We start from the raw sequence: 19660 nt of genomic DNA, 5'->3' as shown, positions 1-19660 counted from the left end.
GCGGAAGCACCAGGGCAGCGATGTGCTATCCTCACTGGCCTCGTCTGCGCTCTAGCAGCAGGGAATGGAAGAGATGTGTAGCTAGGGTTAGGACAGGGCTGCACCAAGGTGGAGGCACTGGTAAATTCAGCTGTGTCCGCCCCTCAGGCACACCGGGCAGCATGGGATGGGGAGAAGTGGATCTGAGTGAATCAGGACTTGCTGCTGTGGGAGTGCTGAGCCTGGATGCTGCTGTTTGACTGTGCTGGTGAGGGGGCTGTGGGCTGCAGCTGTGCTCTGTGCAGCACCAGATGCATGCGAGTGCCGGATGCCCGTGACTGCATGCTCTTATGTCCCCTCTGCCTTCCCAGCATTTCTTCTTCTTTTCCTCTCATTGTTTATTACAGTGCTTTCAAGCCTCTGCTGTGTGCTAATTACTGGTAGCAGTGCTAAGTAGGTTCTCAGTGCCAGAACGAGATGGGTTTGCCATGGCTGCGTCCTTGTTTTTCTAGCAGCTGTGACACAAATGAGACCTTATGCCAGATAAAGAAATTGCATTATCTATATTTGCCTGCTTTCTGTTTTCCCCCTTGTGCTTTATCTTTTAAGCAGTAAACTGAAATATTTAATAATAATATCCACATCAGCTAGAATAGATCTCTTGTCCTTAAAATACTACCTAGAGCTGAATATTTTCCTCAGTTCAGTATTTCCTGAAGCTGAGAAGAACAAAAAGTAAAATTAAATAAATTTACAGATATACATTTTTTCCAAATTTTTTTTTTTTTTTTTTTTTTTTTTAATAAATCTTCAGTAATAGCCTTAAGTATTTCTGAGCAGTTACACTGTAAGAGAAAGGCTTAAGTTAAACATGTTACCTTGGGACACAAGATGGGAAGTACTTTATTGATGCATTGTACTCTGTGAATATGAAATTTCCCTTTTACAATACATTAAGAGCTCAAATTTGTGAAAGCTGATGGAAGGATGTTTGTATCTTAATAGAATATGACAGCTCTCCTACTTCAAAAGAGTAGATCAAATATTTTCTTACTTTTCTGAAATTGCTTATTTCAGCAGTAATTTTTCCTTGGAGGGAAGTAGATATGGTGTTTCTATTGAGTAGTGCTACATCTGGTGTCACTGACTTGTACTAATGTATATAATTTCTATACAAGTAAGTAGTTCTGTTGAGGTCTTTGGCCTGATCTGGTTTCTGGTCGTTCCCTGATAGTGCCAAGCGCACCAGGTGAAGTTAGGTTTCTTCCCAGGAATGACTGCTGCAAGGTCATGTTTCAAAAGTTATATTTGAGCTGTTCGGTTCCATGTGTTTTCATTGTTCTTCTATTTGTGTGATTCACAAATCAATATAAACAGCTTTGATTCATCCTGACGAGACACTTTCAATGAAACAAACAAAAGTCAAAATCACAGGAACAATTAAGTGATGTATTTATTTATTTATTTTTAGAGAGAGCAATAAAACCAAATTGTTAATTTCAAAAACATGCTTTAAAAAGCTGAATCAGCGTTGTTTGATCTACTAAAGCAAAACAATGAGGGAAACGATCTTAAAATGCAGAAGGGAAAAAGGGGGCAAGGATATTTATTGTGCATTTTCAAAAGTAAGTAGGATGCACTTTCATTAGAAAGTGCACACACTGTTTGTGTGCATGTGTCTGTTGCCCATACATGAAGGTTCAAAGCTCACAGTGGTACTCTCCACTCTACCGTAAGATGCAGTTTCCAACACGCTTATAAATTGGTAGTTAAATATGAGATATTCTAAGAAAGAAAAGATATAGATCAATACACAGTACAGATTTCAATACTGTCACATTCAGATAATGAAAATCTCTCATTTCACCTGCTATTTACCTCAAATTCCATTTTCTTAGAAACCATTCACACCATTTTACTATTGAAATAATCAGTTTCTTTGACAAAGCCAATGAAAAAAATAAGTCTTACTCTTACATTTTCTTTCCCAGATCTTTCTAAGCATTGGAAGTGTCTATTAATATTTTACATGGCCTTAAAATAAACCTGTCTTAAAATTGCACTCAATGCGTAAACTGTCTGTAACTCCGATTGCTTAACTGTATGAAGGGAAAAATAAATATTTGGCCTGTAGACTGAAACACTCCCATTTTTCTATTAGGATCAATTAGTCTAAATATTACAAATTATCTTAGGCACTGCTGGTTGCAGTTTTCAAAAACAGTTTGTGAATACTAGTATTGGCTTTTGCTGATAACTACGGGCACATTATGAAATAGCAGTGCACTATAAGGAGGAGCAATAAGCAAGGACACCAGTCCCAAGAATGCAGCTGCTATACCAAGGACACCATCTGAATGAATACCTGAGCTAAAAAGAAACACACTCATCTACGCTCTAGTTATTTTCAGCAGGGTACTAAACATACTAATGACCTTCTCAGCAAGATCCCTGGTCTGGCAAAGGAGAGCAAGCTGGCTAAGACAGAGCTGCATGGGGAGTTACGTGTCTGATTGCCACATTAGGCATCCAGATTAAACTTTCATGAGGTACTGTTGCCTAACCTTGTATGTGACACCAAACTGTCCTGCCAGAAGCAGCTGTCTAGGTCTTGATCGAGTTAGGAAGTTTTATTTTGCTTGTGGGTCCTAGGCTGGAAGAAAGGCCTGATCAGAGTTTTGGGGCAAACTGTCTTTTATGGCTAGTACCTCTTGGTTGTCTCATTCTCAGGAGGTGGGAAATCCTTCTTCTGTCTGCTCCATAGGAGAGTCTCCAGTTCAAGTTCTCTGAGCCTTGAGCAGTACTTGGTTTCCTGGTGTGGTCGCAGAGTTGTACTGCTGGGCTCTTCTTTAACCTAGGAGGATGCACACTGGAGCCCCTCCTGAGCTCTTCTACAGTGCTTTTTTGCCTTGTGCAGCTCCCCAGGCATGAAGCAGGAACCATACAGCTGATTGTCCCATCTCCTCGATAAGCATGAGTAAAGGGCTTCAGCAGGAGGGCAGAAACAGGCTGCCCTTGTGCCTCCTCCTGGGGAGCAAGGTGCACCTGTAGTTTGAAGCTCGCTCTGAATCAAACAGGATCTGAATGCCAGGTATCTTCCTGGTTGTCCTAGGTGATGCTATAGTGTTTAGATCTTTTCTTCCTTCTTGAGGAAGGGTTCATTTTGGTAAGCAGTCTCACAAGTGGGAATCCTGAGTGGAAATGCTGCCTGGCCTGAACTCTTTTTGAAGACTGCATTAGAACTAAACTGAATCAGAGCACCTTTGAGGAGAATGCAGCTCCTATGGATGCACCTTGTGCTAACTCCATTTTAGCACTGTAGTTGCAAATTCTTGAGTCCCTTTTGCAGGCAAAATTTCCACTGACAGCAGGGGCAGAGAAGTTGAGGACTCCTCTGTCACTGAGCCACTGCATGTGGTGGGTATCTGCAGGGGGAGGCCAAGCAGCAATCTACCAGCACTGGCCTAGGTAACATTGGGATCTCGGTCCTGCTTGCCTTTGTCCTCACCCTGCTGGCCCTGTGCTTTATATGCAACCATGGAGCCTATCTCATGCGTTGTGATCTTGTGCATTGGGCAGGGAAAGGAGGGGGGAAAAAAAAGAAAGAATTCAGACTTCATAACCCCCAGTCATCTCATCTGTGCTGTGTGTGTCTCAGGACAGTGTCAAAACTGACCAAATTGCTGGAAGAATGTTTTGGAGTCAGAGAGAATGAAAAGCAGATACAGTGTCTGCCTATAAAGCTTGTAAGCACTCATTAATAACTGTTTTCTATCCTTTTTAATATGAGAAACTTGGAATTTGATTCTTTTTTGCTTCCATGAAGAGTTTTCCTTTTCTCTCCAAAATGTGGATCTTTTGCTGATTCCTAAGCTGTATATATATTAAAAAAAAAAGCTTTTATAAAATAATAATACTGAACTGTATAACTTTCAGACACCAAATTCTGCTCTGTGACATGCTGCTGTGACCCCCCTGATTTCAGCAGGGCTGCCTCATTTTGCCTGAGAACAATTTGATAAAGATCTAACTGTGCTCTCTCATTTTCTTCCTTGTGATGGAGGAACAGAACCATAACATTAGTCAGCACTTTCTGGATTTTGACCCACAATAGCCGAGCTACCCAAATACAGGAGAAATAGATGGAGGCAATTACAAACAGTCACTTGATTGATGGTTGACATTGTTAGAGCTTCAGCTGGATGTCAGGTGGTGCGGTGCTGAATTCCCATCACTGCCGTGGGAGTTGCCATGGGCAACAGCGCACTGAAGCCAATAAAAAGGAGAGGAAACGAGGGGAAACTCAACCTTGGGGGAAGCTTCAGGATATGTGCTGTAAATTATGTTACACGTAGCAATATGCGATATCAAAATTCAGGAAAGCTCTGTGTACCAGCCAGCAGTACTGTGTCAGTTCCTGGAGTCTGCTTCCCCCATAAAGTATGCATTACAAGTTACACATGTCTTGCTGTTTACTATCCTGCATCTATCTTTATTCAGGAAAGAAAAAAAAACTGGTAAAATAATAGCAGAAGCATTTCCATTTTATGTGTACGTTCACTGCTGTGCATTCTGTATTTCTGCTCCTACGCAGCTTCATTGGATAGAGAAGGTGATGTGGTTCAGTTGCGTGGTAGCAGGTTGGTTTGTAAGGCTACTGAAACTTCCACCTATTCCCCTGTACACGTGATTGGTAGCACAGAGGACTTTGGTTTTGTTTTGGGCTGTGTTTTTACTTAAGGGAGCGCTCAGCAGATTTGTTGTTTCTGTTTGACTGTCAGACAGATGTCAGCTTTTCAAAGGTGCTAAGGACTCCTTTTCACAGGGAAGCAGGGAGGCTCTTTTTGGCATTCACTTGGTTGAGCCAGGTTCTGGTTTCTGTGAAGCTGGTGCCAGTTAAAGGTTATTCAATGAAGCAAACGAACATCATCGCAGTTGTAAAATGTAGCCAAATTCAGCTTTAATTTTGGTTGCCAGACAAGCCTATATTCACTATGGCATTTTCAATGAGTACAAAGGCTTTTCTTCTCCCATGAATGGGAACTCTTTAGCGCTGCAACATGACTCCTCTTGGGTCCCATCACGCAGCAGAGAAGGCATCCTCAGTTCAGATGCCATAGCTTTGCTGCACTAGTGATCTGTGCACTAATGGAAGGAGACCAACTTTCACACAGTATCAGTGTCATCACACAGAGCTGAACGCATTTGGTTTTGTGACCTATTGGTTTTGATTGAACTTTAAAGAACCCCTCTACCACAGATGTTTATGTGTGAGCCTAGCGCTGTGCTAGCTGTAATAACATCATCTTAAAGTGTACTGATAGTACTGCAAGAAAAGTAAGAGGTAGTCAGTTCAGTATGATAATATTCTTTGACTTTACCATTTTAAAATATTCATTTCCACTGCAAATTATACTAGAGATGTTCATTCATGGTCCAGTTTTCAATTTAATATAAACCTGAAGCATAAGGCAGCAGATTTCCTTTTTATTCTATATTCATTGAAGCCCATTACTTTTTCCCTTAGGGTACACTGTAAATTTAAAAAACAAAAACAAAAACAAAAAAAAAACCTCTAAAATTAGCATGCAGTATTTTGTTTTAATGCAAGCTTCCCCTTGCTGAGAAATTTACTGCATTGTTAATATGAATTTCTCAAGGAAGCAGGGACAGATTGGTGTTTTTAAAGATAATAAAGTTTGTTTTTAAATGTAGCAAAGGTAGGCAATTCTAAAGGCCCTGATCAATCACTAAGAAGCGTTGTTGTAAAAAAATACTTCTTTAGAATACAAAGCAGGCTTCTCAGAACATCTAGGCATAAAAGAGGAAGGAAGAGAGGAACATCACAAAAGCAGGCATAATGGATTCATAACTGTACTGAAGAGATGCAAAACAACAATGCAATTACATACTATTGTGTTTTCCTGCAGCTTCTTGCATATGAATTGACCACCTCATATTGCAGTTCTGCTCTGTATTATTAATTTTATTAAGTTGTGAGTTCTTATATTTCAGTCTGTTGTCAGTTTTACAGATTTTTATGGTAGCAGCTGAAATGTAGCAGAGCTGAATGAATGTTTCTTGTGCTAAGTCGTTCTTGTCGCTTTGGAAACCAGTGTAATCTCGCTGCAGGCCTTCCCTTCAGAAGGGAAGTAATAGCAAACCAGGCTGCCATCAAGATACCATCCGATCAATTAGGCATATCTGTGAAAATGTTTCTTCTTTAAAAAAAAAAAAAGGTGTGCCAAAGCTTTTGAAATCCTTTCAGACAGCTTTTATCATAAACCGACACTGACATTTGCAGGCTTAATTTATGTCTTTGAGGGACATGGTAAAGGTAGAGGAAAAGGAGGATGAGGATGCTGCCTGAGAAGGAAGTCTTTGTTGGTGCAACTCCTCCCATTTACCTCTATTTACTGCCACAGAGTCCAGCATAGGCTTCAGTTTCACGTTCAGCTTCACAAGACACTGGGTAAAAATAGAGAGGAAAAAAAGTTAGTATTTCCAGTCTGCTGATGGATGTCCAGGGAGTTACATGATAAAAGGAATCTGATCTGCACTGTACCCTCACCCTTCTCACCTCCAGTTGTAAATTCTTTGTAGGTAGAGTTTTTCATTTCGTTTGGGATTTCTTTATCTTATGCTCATTTGACCTGAGGCTTTAAGTAATCCACCAAAAATGCCAAACAAACAAACAAACAAAAAAACCCACATAAAGTGGTAAAACTGCTGTTCAACTACTTTGGCTTTCTTGTAGGCCTTGAAGATGGTCCTTCTGAAGCATCCCCAGTGTCTGGGGCTTCCTGCTTGCTGCCTATGAACTAGTGAGAAGGCAAGGAGTTTTGTTGTTGTTGTTGTTGTTTTTTTCTGCTTTAAATAGCAGGTTTAACAACAGCTAGTTTAAATGGCCCCCAGAGCCCACACAGCACTAAGAACTGAATGTTTTATTGCTAGCTTGCAAACCATGTAGTTTGGCTAGCTATTGAAGTAAGTCTTGGTAAATTTTTAATTGAGCTATTATATGATAATTAAGGGTTAATGGTCTGATCTTAAGATGTGCTGAAAAAGTGCAATTTCAGTTGACTTCAGTAGGAAATATGAATGCTCAGCACTTCTATAAAATCATGCCGTGAGTAAGTAGCTGATTTGTGTGGAAGTTAAAGCAAATTTAATTAAAATTATTTGCTGAGAGTGTGGTGAGGACCTACGCAACCTTGGGCCTGGAGTAAGAGGCAAAGCTGACAGTGGTCTCTGCCACGGACAGTACTGCTCTCTGGTGGCATTCATGCTATTTTTGGGATGGCTGTGCATGAGTAACACTCCTATCACCAGACCTCACGGTTCCCTCTTTTGAGCACCGTATTCCAGACTGTTATGTATTCCCCAAACCTGGTTTCATTGAATCAAAAATGGAGGGGAGTAATGCATGCTAGACCTCTCTAAGCATCTCACTGCTGTTGTCCTTGATGCCTGCACTGCCTCTGCCAACACTGTAGGCATTCTCATTTTGATGGCAACTTAGCAGATCCTTTCTGTGTGTATGCAAAGCTAGCATCCATCTCCTAAGCTTGCTGGTAGGAGACGACAAGCCTCTGATGTGCATGTCTGCATCTCGCCCCACAACCAAGGGTGCCAGGAGGACTGTGGGTGCCTGAGATGCTGAAGCCAATTGGCTATGCACTGCCTGCAGCCATAGACACCCAAAGCCCTAGGAGACCAGAAGCAGTATATCTCTCTACAGCTACCTGAAAGAAGATTGTGGAGAGCTGTGAGTTGTTCTCTCCTCCAGCATAACTAGTGATAAGATGAAAGGGAATAGCCTCAAGTTGTGCCACGGGAGGTTCAGGCTGGATATTAGGAAAAATGTCTTCTCTGAAAGAGTGGTGAGATATTGGAACAGGCTGCCCAGGCAGGTGATTGAGTCGCCTTCCCTGGAGGTGCTCAAGGAATGTTTAGATGTTGTACTAAAGGACATGGTTTAGTGGTGGAAATACTGCTGATTGGTGGATGGATAGACTAGATGATCTTGGAGGTGTTTTCCAACCTTGATGATTCTATGATTCTAAGCAGCTGCACCCCATAATCACTGAATCTTATGAGCTGTAAAGTCCAAAAATAAATTGTTTGTTAGAAATGTATGCATAACCAGATAAATAACCAGAATGGTTAACTAATAACATTAACTGTGATGAAAATAAGTCAACAGGAATATTTTAGAAGGAATAAACCATGTCTTTGATATTCAGTTTTACCACAGTACAAGCAATTAATTCTATGGAATGCTGACAAAATATATAGTGTAATTTTAAAAAACTTTATTTTGTTCTACACTAATTTAGATTAGGGCTACTCAAAAGTGCAGATTTTGCACTTACTCCATGAAATATCTTTATTCAGACATTGATTTGATGTTCAAACCGCTGCTTCTGGATTTAGTATCCTTTCACTTCAAGACTCTTTCATTCTGATCTAGTCTTTTAATTAAACCAACTACTATAATTCCTATGGAAATTAGCTTTTATTTTTCTTCCAGTTACCAAAGCATTTCAGTAGGACTTTTCTGGTACAAAGTACACAAATTGGATTTTACTTCTGCTTGAGATGTAATTAAAAACTCATTTGATTGCTATATTTCTGGCTCTGTTTTAATTATTAAACACCAGTAATCAATTTTCTTTTATGAAGCTTTTGGGAAATTATCTCAAAAGCAACACATTTCTCTCCCTTCTGGCAGGTTCTTGACCATTTACTGAATTACATTCAGAGCACCTGCTCCTGATCTGGATTAAATCACCAATTTATTCCTAAAGCTATTTAGGTTTATTTGGCTGTAACCTAGTCAGGGTTTTCTGCCTTCTGGCTGCACTTTTTACTTTCGATTTTATTGCACAAAAGCCTCTTGATGTACTGCTCTTCCATGCCTCTATTTTTGATGCATGCCTTGTACAAACTGCTTTGCTAGTGATCTGTCTAATTTGCTACTCAGCTTCTTAGGCCCAATTTATTCTTCACTTCAATATGAAGAGGTTTGGTCTTCAACAGCTGTCTGACATAGGATACTTCCAAATAATGCTGAAGCTTTGGAAATGGCCCTTTTCCTCAATTCTCTGTGGTGCAGCAGGTGGGCTGTGGGACAAATCCAGAGTCCCTGTCCCCTGCCTGCAGGCATTCCTTCCTGTGCAGTGCAGCTGCTTTGCTACACAGAGATCGGTGTGGGATTGGAAACTTTCCCATTTCATCCCCTTTCCTGTAATAGCTGCTCATTATCACAGGTTGATAAAGCATGCTGGGAGAGCAGTCCCACCAGTGGCTCCCTTTCCAGCACTAGGAAAGGCTAAATAGATTTGCAGTCCTCTTCTGTAGGCATGCATTACCTCAGGTATGTAACTAAGCTGTTTCTCAGAAAGTTATTGTATAGCACTGACTCTTTCTACCACCTTCAGAGATATAGGCAACTTTTGTGACTATGTACTGCTTGTAGATCATCTGGCTTCAGGGTGGTGGGGACAGAGGACTGCATCAGCATCTGCTTCATCTCTGGAAAACACATTGTTTGAACTAGCCAGGATGCAGCATAGATGTGGCTGAAAGCTAACTATTGCTTACACAAATACAACACTGTTGTGCTCTTTGAGTCATATGGCATCATTTTGAGGGGGAACGTAGCATGCCCCAGCTTACAAACACTGCAGTACCTCCAGAGTATTGTTTTATTTATTCATTTAGGTTCTCGCCCAAATATTGACCAGTTGTTTAACTTGCGCGCTCTGACAAGATTATGACTCGTGGAAGTATGGCTGTGGGTCTAATATTTGTAAAGTGAGTTTATGGAATAAGACCATATAAATTCAGTTTTATGACTGAGCACATATCAAAAAGTTATAGGTCGCAGCGTTCACTCTGCTTTGGAACCCAGTGGTTTCTAATGAATCACTTTTATTATGTAGGCAGTTTCTGAGTTGGAAGGGAGGACTAGTGACCGAGGAGCCACAGGGATAAATTCAGACCTCGTGTATAAGCACATGAAGCATTGCTGAAGTCAAGAGAGTAGTGACCAGTTACAGCAAAGCTGAATTGGACTCCTGAGTTTTGCTGAAGTGGCTTTCATGTAAGAATATGTAGGCCAAAGGTGAGCCATTTATCTGAAAATCCTTGAACTTCAGAATAGTTCAGATAAAAGGGAACCTGCACTGCAGTCATCCAAAGATTTGATCCTTATGATATACTTGATGGAAGATGTTTTGAAAAACCAAAAGCATTTCTGCACACAAGCATGTGTACTGAAACCAAAGAAGACAGATAAAATTCTACCTTCTGTAGGCAGCACGTAGAAGATACAATATAAAGAAGCATCAGAGATTAAGTTCTGTGAACCTTTTGATGTTGTGTGTGTGACTTAATTATTTGCCCCACTGATTCAGAGTCATACGTTTTCATTGGGTTCCAGATGAAATAGATGACAGTACTGTATTTGAGAGGAGGTTTAATTGATTGTTCAGTGGTGTGATGTGCAGTGTACTTCAGGGAGGGAAATAGATACAGAGTTCTTCAGGTAGCAAACTGTACTCTGACTACTATCAATAGTTTGCTGTCAAAGGGGAGAGTAATATTGAGGGACTGGGTACCTACTGAAGTAGCTTGACAGATGTGTTGCTATAGTTGCAAATGATTCACATGTTCATAATAATTTGAGGTTTTACTCAGAAGAGTTACAGTTCCATAAATAACTTGTTTGGCTCTGCTCTTTATGGTTTTGGTTCTGCATCTGAAGCATGCAAAATCCAAAATGTTTCTACCCCTTCTCCTTTCAACATTTTAACCAAGCAGCCAATCAGTGCCTTCTGCCTTACTATCAAATGGATTTTGAAAAACTTTTCAAACAGTATCAATCTCATATCCTCATTTAGTTCTTTGAATTTGCCCTCAGCTGGGAATTCTGCAGGCAACTGTGATTCTGTTGTGTTAAACACTTACTTGAAGTGTCTCATCCATCATCATTTCTAGTCCTTTTCTGATGCAATGTAGTTTGTGCTTCATCTTTCTTGAAAACTGAATGGCTGTTAAATTATCCATTTATCTTCTTTCAGATTTGCTGTACAATTTGAGTTCCCTCTATCTGCTGTCTCTTCTACCTTATCTGCCAACATTTTGGTTTACTTCCTCAAATCTGTATGTGCATTTCCATACGTGACTGCCTGTCCTTCGCAAAACATTGGGCAGATAATCCTAAGTAAAACAGCAACACAAACTGCAGTGTTATGAATTACTCAATTTTCTCACAGATCGTGGTGAAAGCCTTTCATGAAGCCTAGTTTCACTGAAGCCAGCGGCAAATATTCATTCTTCTGTATCTCTCAAATGCTCAGTTGATGATTTGCTCTTTCAGTTGAGGTATTTTGGTATCAGACGACTTAGAAGTAATTTGAGGTGCTCTTTTCTGAAGAGAAACATGTTTCCTCTCTTTCTTCTTCCAAGCAATTTGGGAAAAATTGTAAATTCCTGAAGTTGCCAACAGCAATTAATTACTAGAAGTTGTTTTATAGTCAGAGTACCTGAGTTTTCTGAAAAGTCCAAGTGCCTTCATTTCAGGTGGCCTCACTTAGGTTCATTATTAGCAAACAAGCAGTAGGGCAACAAATGTGCTGAACCCAGCCAAGCTGCTATTTCCAGACTACAGAGAGTAAGAAAGTCTCCTTTCCCTGGGACAAACCCTTATTCCTGAAACAATCCTTAGCTACCAGCTCCTGCCAGCACTGGTGTTTGGCACAATTTGCCTGATTAAATTTCCTCTGAAGCAGATTTCTCACAAACACAGCAGAATATGCTGCACCTGCTCTTTCTTGGATAATCTTACCTCCTGGATTGCAACAGAGAGAGGCTAATTTAATCTGCCAATATCTGTGCAGCCTCAGTCCATAGCGTATCACAGTCTGCATCCTAAGCCTACCTACTTTACAAATTCTTGTCAGCCAGGGAGTCCCAGGAAGCAAAGATGCATTATTCTCACTCTGTGTCCAAGTCAAGCATCAGATGTTAGCCCGGCTGGAAGTGTGCATTTTCATGCACAAATTCATCAAATTTCTTTCTGTTAACACGCTTTTCTCAGCAGCTTAGACCTAACTTCCTAAACCCACTCTTTCTGTTGTTGTTGTTACAATAGTTCTCAGTAACTAGGGTACACGTTTTGGTGAATGCCTGTCTATTGCTCCTAGTGAACAGCTTCCTACCAGGGCTACCCTTTCCTCACGACTAAATGCAAACAAATAGAACAGTGGCACTCTGAATTTTGTGCCAACAACTTCAGTTTGAGGTGAGTGCCAGGTACAGCAAGCCATTACCAAAATGTTCATACAGATAAGATCTTCCCTGTTTTTTTTATATATATATATATATATATATATTATATATCTATATATATATAATTTATATATATATATAAATAAAAATTATATATCTGTGTGTGTGTGTGTGTATATATATATTTATATATAAATATATATACACACAGATATATATATATATTTTTTTAAATGTCTTAGTTGTGACTATGCAGAGAGGACATTGGAACTGAAACACAGCTTTGGCTACATCCAGAGACTCTTGCCTGAGTAAGGTCTAAGTCATACCATACAACCCATCCTGGACTTCTAGAGGAATGGTCCAAACCTTGAATTTCTTATGATATTTCCTTATGTAAAATTTTCATTGAGAGTCTGAGGGAAAAATATAGTCTTAGTAAATGAGGAAGGGCTGTATCAGGACATGGCAGTATAAGAGTGATTCCTAAAGCAGATTCCTTCTCTTCTGCAAAGGAATATTGAAATATTAATCTCTTGCCTACTAGTTGTAAGTAGAGTATAAACTTTTGGGAAAAAAAAAAAAAAAATCAATGTATGCACATGCAGTCCTAATTCAGGTTTCAAAGTCAATTTTTTGAACTGGAGAAATAAAAGCATGGACATTGGAGACTTCTGTTTTTTTTTTTTTTTTTTTTTTTTTTTTTTTTTTTTTTTTTTTTTTTTGTAGAAGCTCTACTGATACTACCCTGTGCCTTTAATGTCTGCTAATGAGTAGAATAAATGTTTCTTGCAGTTACATCACCATTGGGGAATTACCCAAAAGATGGATTTAATTATAAGGCCAGACTGTAGGAAGATAGGCATATCCACTGTGTGTGCCGTTGTAAAGTTGTAGACAAAGCAATTAGATTTCTTGCCGAGTACGTCTGTGTGATAAGGGTAGGATTTGTCCTTCCACATACAGTCTAGTACATTTAAAGTACTTGCTAAAATAAATAAATATTTCTGCTCTTTCCTGATTTTTCCCTAGAATCTAGAATGAAGTAACGCAAATTCAATTTTGTATATGCTATTATGTGTTAAAAGCTCTCCTTACCCAAGAAAATCTTGAATAGCACTAAAAATAGCACTGAAATGGAGCAGCTCAACTGAGCAGGGAGGTAGAGGTGAGCAGGGCAACCTCAGGCACGCATAAGTTGTATAAGCCATGAGCTTCTTTATCTTCCACAAAGACATCTCCCTTAAATTTAAATAGCTGCTGTCATCGTCACTGACTACCTGACTATGTATTTATCTGCCTAGAAGCAGAGTGCATGGCCTTTGGCCCTGCTATTCACAGCATTACTGTCTCTGCCTAACAATGCTGTGAACAGAGCCGGGCTGCTCTTAGTGTCTTTTCTTTGAAGTGAATCACTAATGCTTTGATGTTGTTTGTGAGGAAAAATAATGATTAAAAAGAGTAAGATCTTCACTATCCTGCTCCATCTGTTCCCCACAGAGAAATCTAATTTGAGTCAGAAAAAATGTGCAACTGGTCCTGCATTAGGTGTGCGCAAGCCATAGAGTTGAGGGCAGGAATCTGTTGGTGTTGAAACTCTTAGTATCTTTACAGGAGGTTCAGAGAAGTAATTTGTCTTAATGATTGAAATGCTGTACATCTTACAAGAATATTTATGTCCAAATAGGTACAGAGTGCTTTCTCAGTACAGTGAATGCAGCTGTCAGTGTAGCCATAGTGCTTTATTTTCAGTGGGATATCTTAGATTTTCTGCTTGAGTTGCATGTGATTCCCCTTTATACCGTGTTCTGTGGAAAAAAAGGGGATGATTACTTCATATTGAAGCTACATTAGTGTATTTGAAATGCTCTACAGATCATAGAAATGTATTGTTCCTTACAAATGATTATTCTAATATGCTTGTTTATTGTCTGTCTACTGACTAATGCTTTCTTTGCTAACATTTTTGAATGAAGAGCAAATGTGATGCAGTAAAGCATAACTAAAGCCCCTAAAATCAGAACTTCAGAGTAAATGTGTGGCAGTTCTGCTATTCAAGGCAAAAACTTTACTGTCATATAAAAATATTCTGATCACTGTGGTAGCAAAAAAGTAAATTCAATAAAATTATAATGTCCCAAGTGTAATAAAAAGCAATGAACAAAAAATTGGGAAGCTTTTATCTTCACAGTCCTTTGATACACAGTATGGAGGAAACAGATTTTATTACTGTGGCACTTTGATACTGGAGGTGGCCTGATTCCCAAGTCAAGCAGCATTTGTGGGGCAGTGAGGGAGCAGAGCCACAGCTTACCTTGTGCCAAGAGCAGAGTCATGCTTACAGAGCAAACACAAAAAGGTTTTGATTTAGATGCTCTGATATGGGAAATCTGTATATAATTTTTTTTAATATCCCAGTTATTATGTATCTACATATATTCAGCTTCAAGCTCCACATTAACTTATAAAGCACATTTTGTAGACCTTTTCATGATGGCTAGCAGAAGGTTCACAGATCTTGAGGAATTGCTAGTTGCTTTTAAAACTTCTTACAAAAAAAATACCCCAAAAATCAGAATAGTTCCAGCCAGGTGAGCAAAGGTATAAATCTCCTTGTGTGCGTATGCACTGCTGTGACACCCATCTCCCTGTTGAAGGAGGCTTAATTATCCTTCTCTTGGGAGAAAAACTGCACCTCAAAGTCGAGAACTGTTCTGAGGAAAGGCAGAAAAGCAAGTAGATGCATAGAGAGGAGGCTGATAGTGCCAAATCTCCCCAGAAGACTGATAAAGTCCCAAAGAATCTTTCAAGAGAGGAGGAGAAAAGCGTAAGGTGGGGGGAGGCCACAACTCTCTATAAAGCTCTGTAAAGCATACTAAAGGTTGTAATTATCAAATGTTCTCTGTGGGCACTCTGGTATATGACTAAATTCATAAGCCTGGACTGTGGACAAGGTGCAGTTTGTTGCAGCACAGCCAATGCCACCAGAGTGCTCATTTAAGTTTGGGTAATGAAGTTCCTTCTATATTGCACGCTTCAAAAATCCAGAGCTGCCAAGAATAGTTTACTCTTAGGACTACATTAGGGGCCTCCCCTGATCTTGTCAAAGCAAAAAACTCCAATCTGACTTCAGTGAGAGTTCCCAGCATTTGCAGACAGTAGAGACCACTTTTGCTGTCTGAGTGTCAAGTAAAATGGAGCACAGCATTAGTCCTGCCTCAGCAGCTGTGTTGGTATGGATGCATGCTTTTCCCTGCAGAGCTCTCTTTAGGCCTCTGGACACCAGGATGTGTCCAGGTAGATCCAGGACTTCATCACTTGTGTAAAGTAATTATATGCAAAAGCCTTGAGTTTGTTCTTTATGACTTAATGTTGTAATTTTGGTATCAAAACAAGTGTCAAATGTTTTGCTTATAAAAGCTTTGTGCTAGTAAGCTATATAAGTACTGCTAAGATTTTACTAATTTGTCAGCTGCCACTCTGCCTCTTTATGTTGCACTTGTAATGATGTAACCCATTCTGTCCCCACATGCGGTCCCAACAACAGATTATAGAGGCTAGGATTTTAAAGAACATATTTAGAAAGGAAAAAATAAATTAGAATCTAGGACTTTGTCATAGTTAGAGTGTGCTCATGCAGCCCTAACCAGAAGATTTAGAATGCCTGACTACACTGCTGATGTAATGTGTATTGAGGTTTGATTAAGCTGGCTATGAAAATTAAAATTTGACTACATGTTCAAGAGAGAATCTCCTGCAGTGTGATACTGTGACATCAAGTTTTCTGTTTACCCCTAAGGCTGGTGCTGCAATGACTTCCAGGTTTGATGGTGTCTCCTTTTTAAGTTGTTGAGCAGCAGGCTAATAGCTGCACAGCATGATACAAAAACAGCAGAAAACAGGGAAATCAGTTGTGAATATATTCTCCAGAGATCTCCTGCTAAGATGGAGCTAACTAACCAGAGCATTAGCGCTCACATCTAGTCTTCTCATGCAGAGGATGGTCTGATGATCAGTTTTTCCTCCTTTATTGTACTTTTTCAGATCATGAATTATGAATTCTGATATAATATGCATTCTAGTGTAATATGAACTATTATATTGAAGGGAACATTGTTTTTAAAGAGTTTTTCTCCAGTGTCAGTTCTCCCTACCTGTTGGTGTCAAAGACAAGGTTAGTATTTTAAAAAATGTAACTTTCTATGGGTCTCCTGTGCTTGCCTTCTCTTAATTGGTTGAAACCTATGGATTTACAGTTTATTTTATACTGATAAAGACTGACATGAGAAAGAAACAGGATTTCCTGTCAAAGCATTAGCCCACCTCACATTCTTGCTGTCACACAACTGGGGTTGCCTTTGCTACTGGCCAGCCCCTTCTTTAGTGGCAATCTCAAATGCCATGAGGTAGAGCGGGTAGGAAGCGCATCATCTTTCTTAATAAAATGGAAGGTGGTCTCTGTGGTTTCAGCATGTAGGAAAATTCTGGCTGACACAGTTATTGATGGTTAAGTTTCTATAGTGTCATTTTCCATTTATCATTCTGCCTGTGTAGCTCTGCTTTCTGTGCAGATAAGAGAGAATAAGTTGAAATGGTGAAGTTCATGTTACACACAAGTTAAATTCCAAAGCTAGTTTAATCCGATGAAACATTATTCAGAGCCCAACCAAGTAGTACTTGAGCATTTATACCATATACCAACCATCCAAGCAACCTGTACAGAAACATTTAAAAGATTAAGCTCCCAGTTAAACAGCACATAGGTTAAACTACAAATCACTTGTCACTGATGTTAAAGGCTTGGCCTAGGGAGTCCTTCAACAATTTGAAAAGGAACCAGAAGGGAGTGCGAAGGCTCAGCCCTGAGTATCGCCTGGATCACCTGTATTTGGATGTGTTCCCAGGCACAGGGCTGACAGCAGCACATGGTGAGTCCATCCCATCAGCACCACCCTGCAGAGCACTACACACCTTGCCACAACAAGAATCAGTTTGTCTCAAACAAAATGCACAGTTACCTTAACAGCTTTCATAACTGAGAGAGAAATTATATTTACAGATAAAACTGTCTTCAGGGAAACTGAAGATTTCTGCATAGAGTTGTCTCTTGTTAAACGCAAAGAGAGATAAAGTATTCCTGGGGCCTTCAAGGCTGCACAGTAAGCAAACTCTTTTCCTTAGAGAGGCAAGAACAATCTTCTCTGGGCTCTACAGGAGCAGTAAGTAAAAATTACCTCATACAATGGCATGCAGATGCTATCAATCCACTCGAGCTGCAACCTGGGTAGTTCATCTTTCCTGTTCCGATCAAAAATGGCCTGAATCGAGAAGGGAACAAAACTGTCATGGTTTATTACACCAGAGTATTTTACAGGCATATCATCCAGTGCTTCAGAGCCATGATCAAATTGTTACAACCAGAACATTTTGTAAACCATAGTCAGTCTTTGCAATCTTTCTTATTGCTTTGTCTGGCATGAAAAACAAACTGTTTATTTTGATTTCTGTTTCTAAATTTGTAGGGTGAATGTATTTGACTTTTATAAGTCTATAATGTAAAATAAATGTTCTGCGGTTGGGGTTGAGATGGAAAGAAACCTCCTGTAGAGATGTAAAGTAGGTATCTTTGAGCAGATTTTTTTTCTTTTCTCACATGAGGTCTGGGCTGGCTCCCTCCCTCCCAACTACAGACTCTTTTTGGAAAACCAACCATGGCCATGAAGCCAAAGCACGGGGAGTCAACAGACCAGTCTGGGGAATAGTTATTAATTTATTCTTCTGGAAACATCCTAATTCAGTGACCTTCTACACTCCATAGAGAGTAAGTTAGAAAGACCTAAGCTGATGTTTAAGAGGCACAATTATTGGCTGTACTGCTCTATGAAAGGAGATGGAAGAAAATGAATTCTCAAGGGTTTGAATGTGAGTTTCCTCTGTACCCTGTAGGAGATCACTTAGTCCAGCAGCTTTTCCTTCTACAGAATCTTAATCCTCCTTCTAATGGCTCATCCATACCATTCACTGAATTTCTTTTTATTCTCTGAAAATCCCAAATTTTAAATCTTTCTGGTGTTTCATTAGAAAGTCTGTTCTTATTCTAGGCTCATCTGCCCCCAGCTTGATGTCTCCTCAGAAAACTTAGTTTCCTTCTTTCCCTTCACACCATCTCCAGGCTCTACATATGAAGTACTTGGCTGACTTCTAGTTGTGTCCTGCTCTTTCTGACATACAGTTATCACACAGAATATCTAAGTAAGACATGGAGCTAAGATTTGAGGATTTAGTCTTAATTGAGAATCTTGTGTGTGATCTTTGAAAACTCTATTTCCTGTTAAAATCATTTGGAATAATACTGCCCTTTTCAGATCTTTCCAGGGGCAATGCGATAAAAAGACCCTTGAGATACAAGAGAAGATAAGATCATATTATCTTGCTGACTAAAACTTCTCCATCTGAACATTTTCTGCAAGCTTTTTAACCTTTATTTCATTACATCACCACAGGTAGTATGCTCATGTGCCAGTTATCAAACAGAGAACAAATCTGAGCCACCAGAATGAGTATTTTTAGAAGCAACAGCACCTGGCTTGTAAGTTAGATTCTTTTCAAGACTTCCTTGTTTCCTTCAGTTTTCATTTCCTTCAGATAATGGCTCGTAAATGGTTTGAAGTATTTAACCTGAATAATGCTCTCTCTTCAATTCACTCACTGAACATTTCAACGATCTTTTTTTCTTCTTCATTCTTGTTTGATACTTATACCCATCTGCCTATATTCCAGTTAATGTAACCTTTCAATCCAAGTTGTATTTGGTTACATAGCTACAGAAATGCTTTTCCGTATTTGATATATCAAATAACACATAGCAGACAGCAGCAGCTTAATTTCCATAAGCATATCGTCATTTTATTTGAATTCATCTATTAAACATAATACCTGTTGCCTAAAAAATTGAATGACAGAATAAACCTGCGAGAAGGTAAAGAAAATGGAGATGGGTTCAAAGGAAAAGTGACTCTGTTGCCTATACTGCTTTTTATGTGTGGTTTTCAGTGCACCTCCTTATTGGAGAGAGCTTTTGTTTTATACAAAGATATTTATTTCCATACCAAAATGCAGTCGTTGTTTTTTCCAAGAATCCAATTTTATTTTCTTATCCTATTTAAATAAATATTTCAGAAGTGATAAATACTTACTGAAGGAATGAGTTTCAGTTCAGATCTTTCTCTATCTCCTTGTTCAAAAAACTCACTGGTTACCAGCTCAGCTGCCTAAAATACAAATCACAATAAAATTTAGAGGACTCGTAACATAACTTTTAGGGTACTAAGTTTCTGCTTAGACCATGACTTCAGCCTGTGCTTTGCTGTAAAGAAGTTAATAG

At 39.4% G+C, this 19660-nt stretch overlaps 1 protein-coding gene across 1 annotated transcript in view; it reads right to left on the bottom strand.

Annotated features, from left to right (window-relative positions):
* Nucleotides 1-6084: 6084 nt before the first annotated feature.
* PDE11A (phosphodiesterase 11A) overlaps nt 6085-19660 on the bottom strand; it is a 121287-nt gene continuing 107711 nt past the window's right edge. The window contains exons 18-20 of the mRNA XM_042822383.1: nt 19473-19547; nt 17511-17594; nt 6085-6447 (exon numbers count right to left, since the gene is read on the bottom strand). Coding sequence (XP_042678317.1) covers nt 6286-6447; nt 17511-17594; nt 19473-19547 — 321 coding nt within the window. The 3' untranslated portion in view covers nt 6085-6285. The remainder of the gene's footprint in view (nt 6448-17510; nt 17595-19472; nt 19548-19660) is intronic.

This window comes from Centrocercus urophasianus, unplaced genomic scaffold (assembly GCF_019232065.1).
Source record: "Centrocercus urophasianus isolate 14NV4802_14NV808 unplaced genomic scaffold, USGS_Curo_1.0 seq_20, whole genome shotgun sequence".
Lineage (NCBI taxonomy): Eukaryota > Metazoa > Chordata > Aves > Galliformes > Phasianidae > Centrocercus > Centrocercus urophasianus.
Note: the sequence above shows the minus strand (reverse complement) of the source record. Positions and strands in the feature narration are given on the sequence as shown.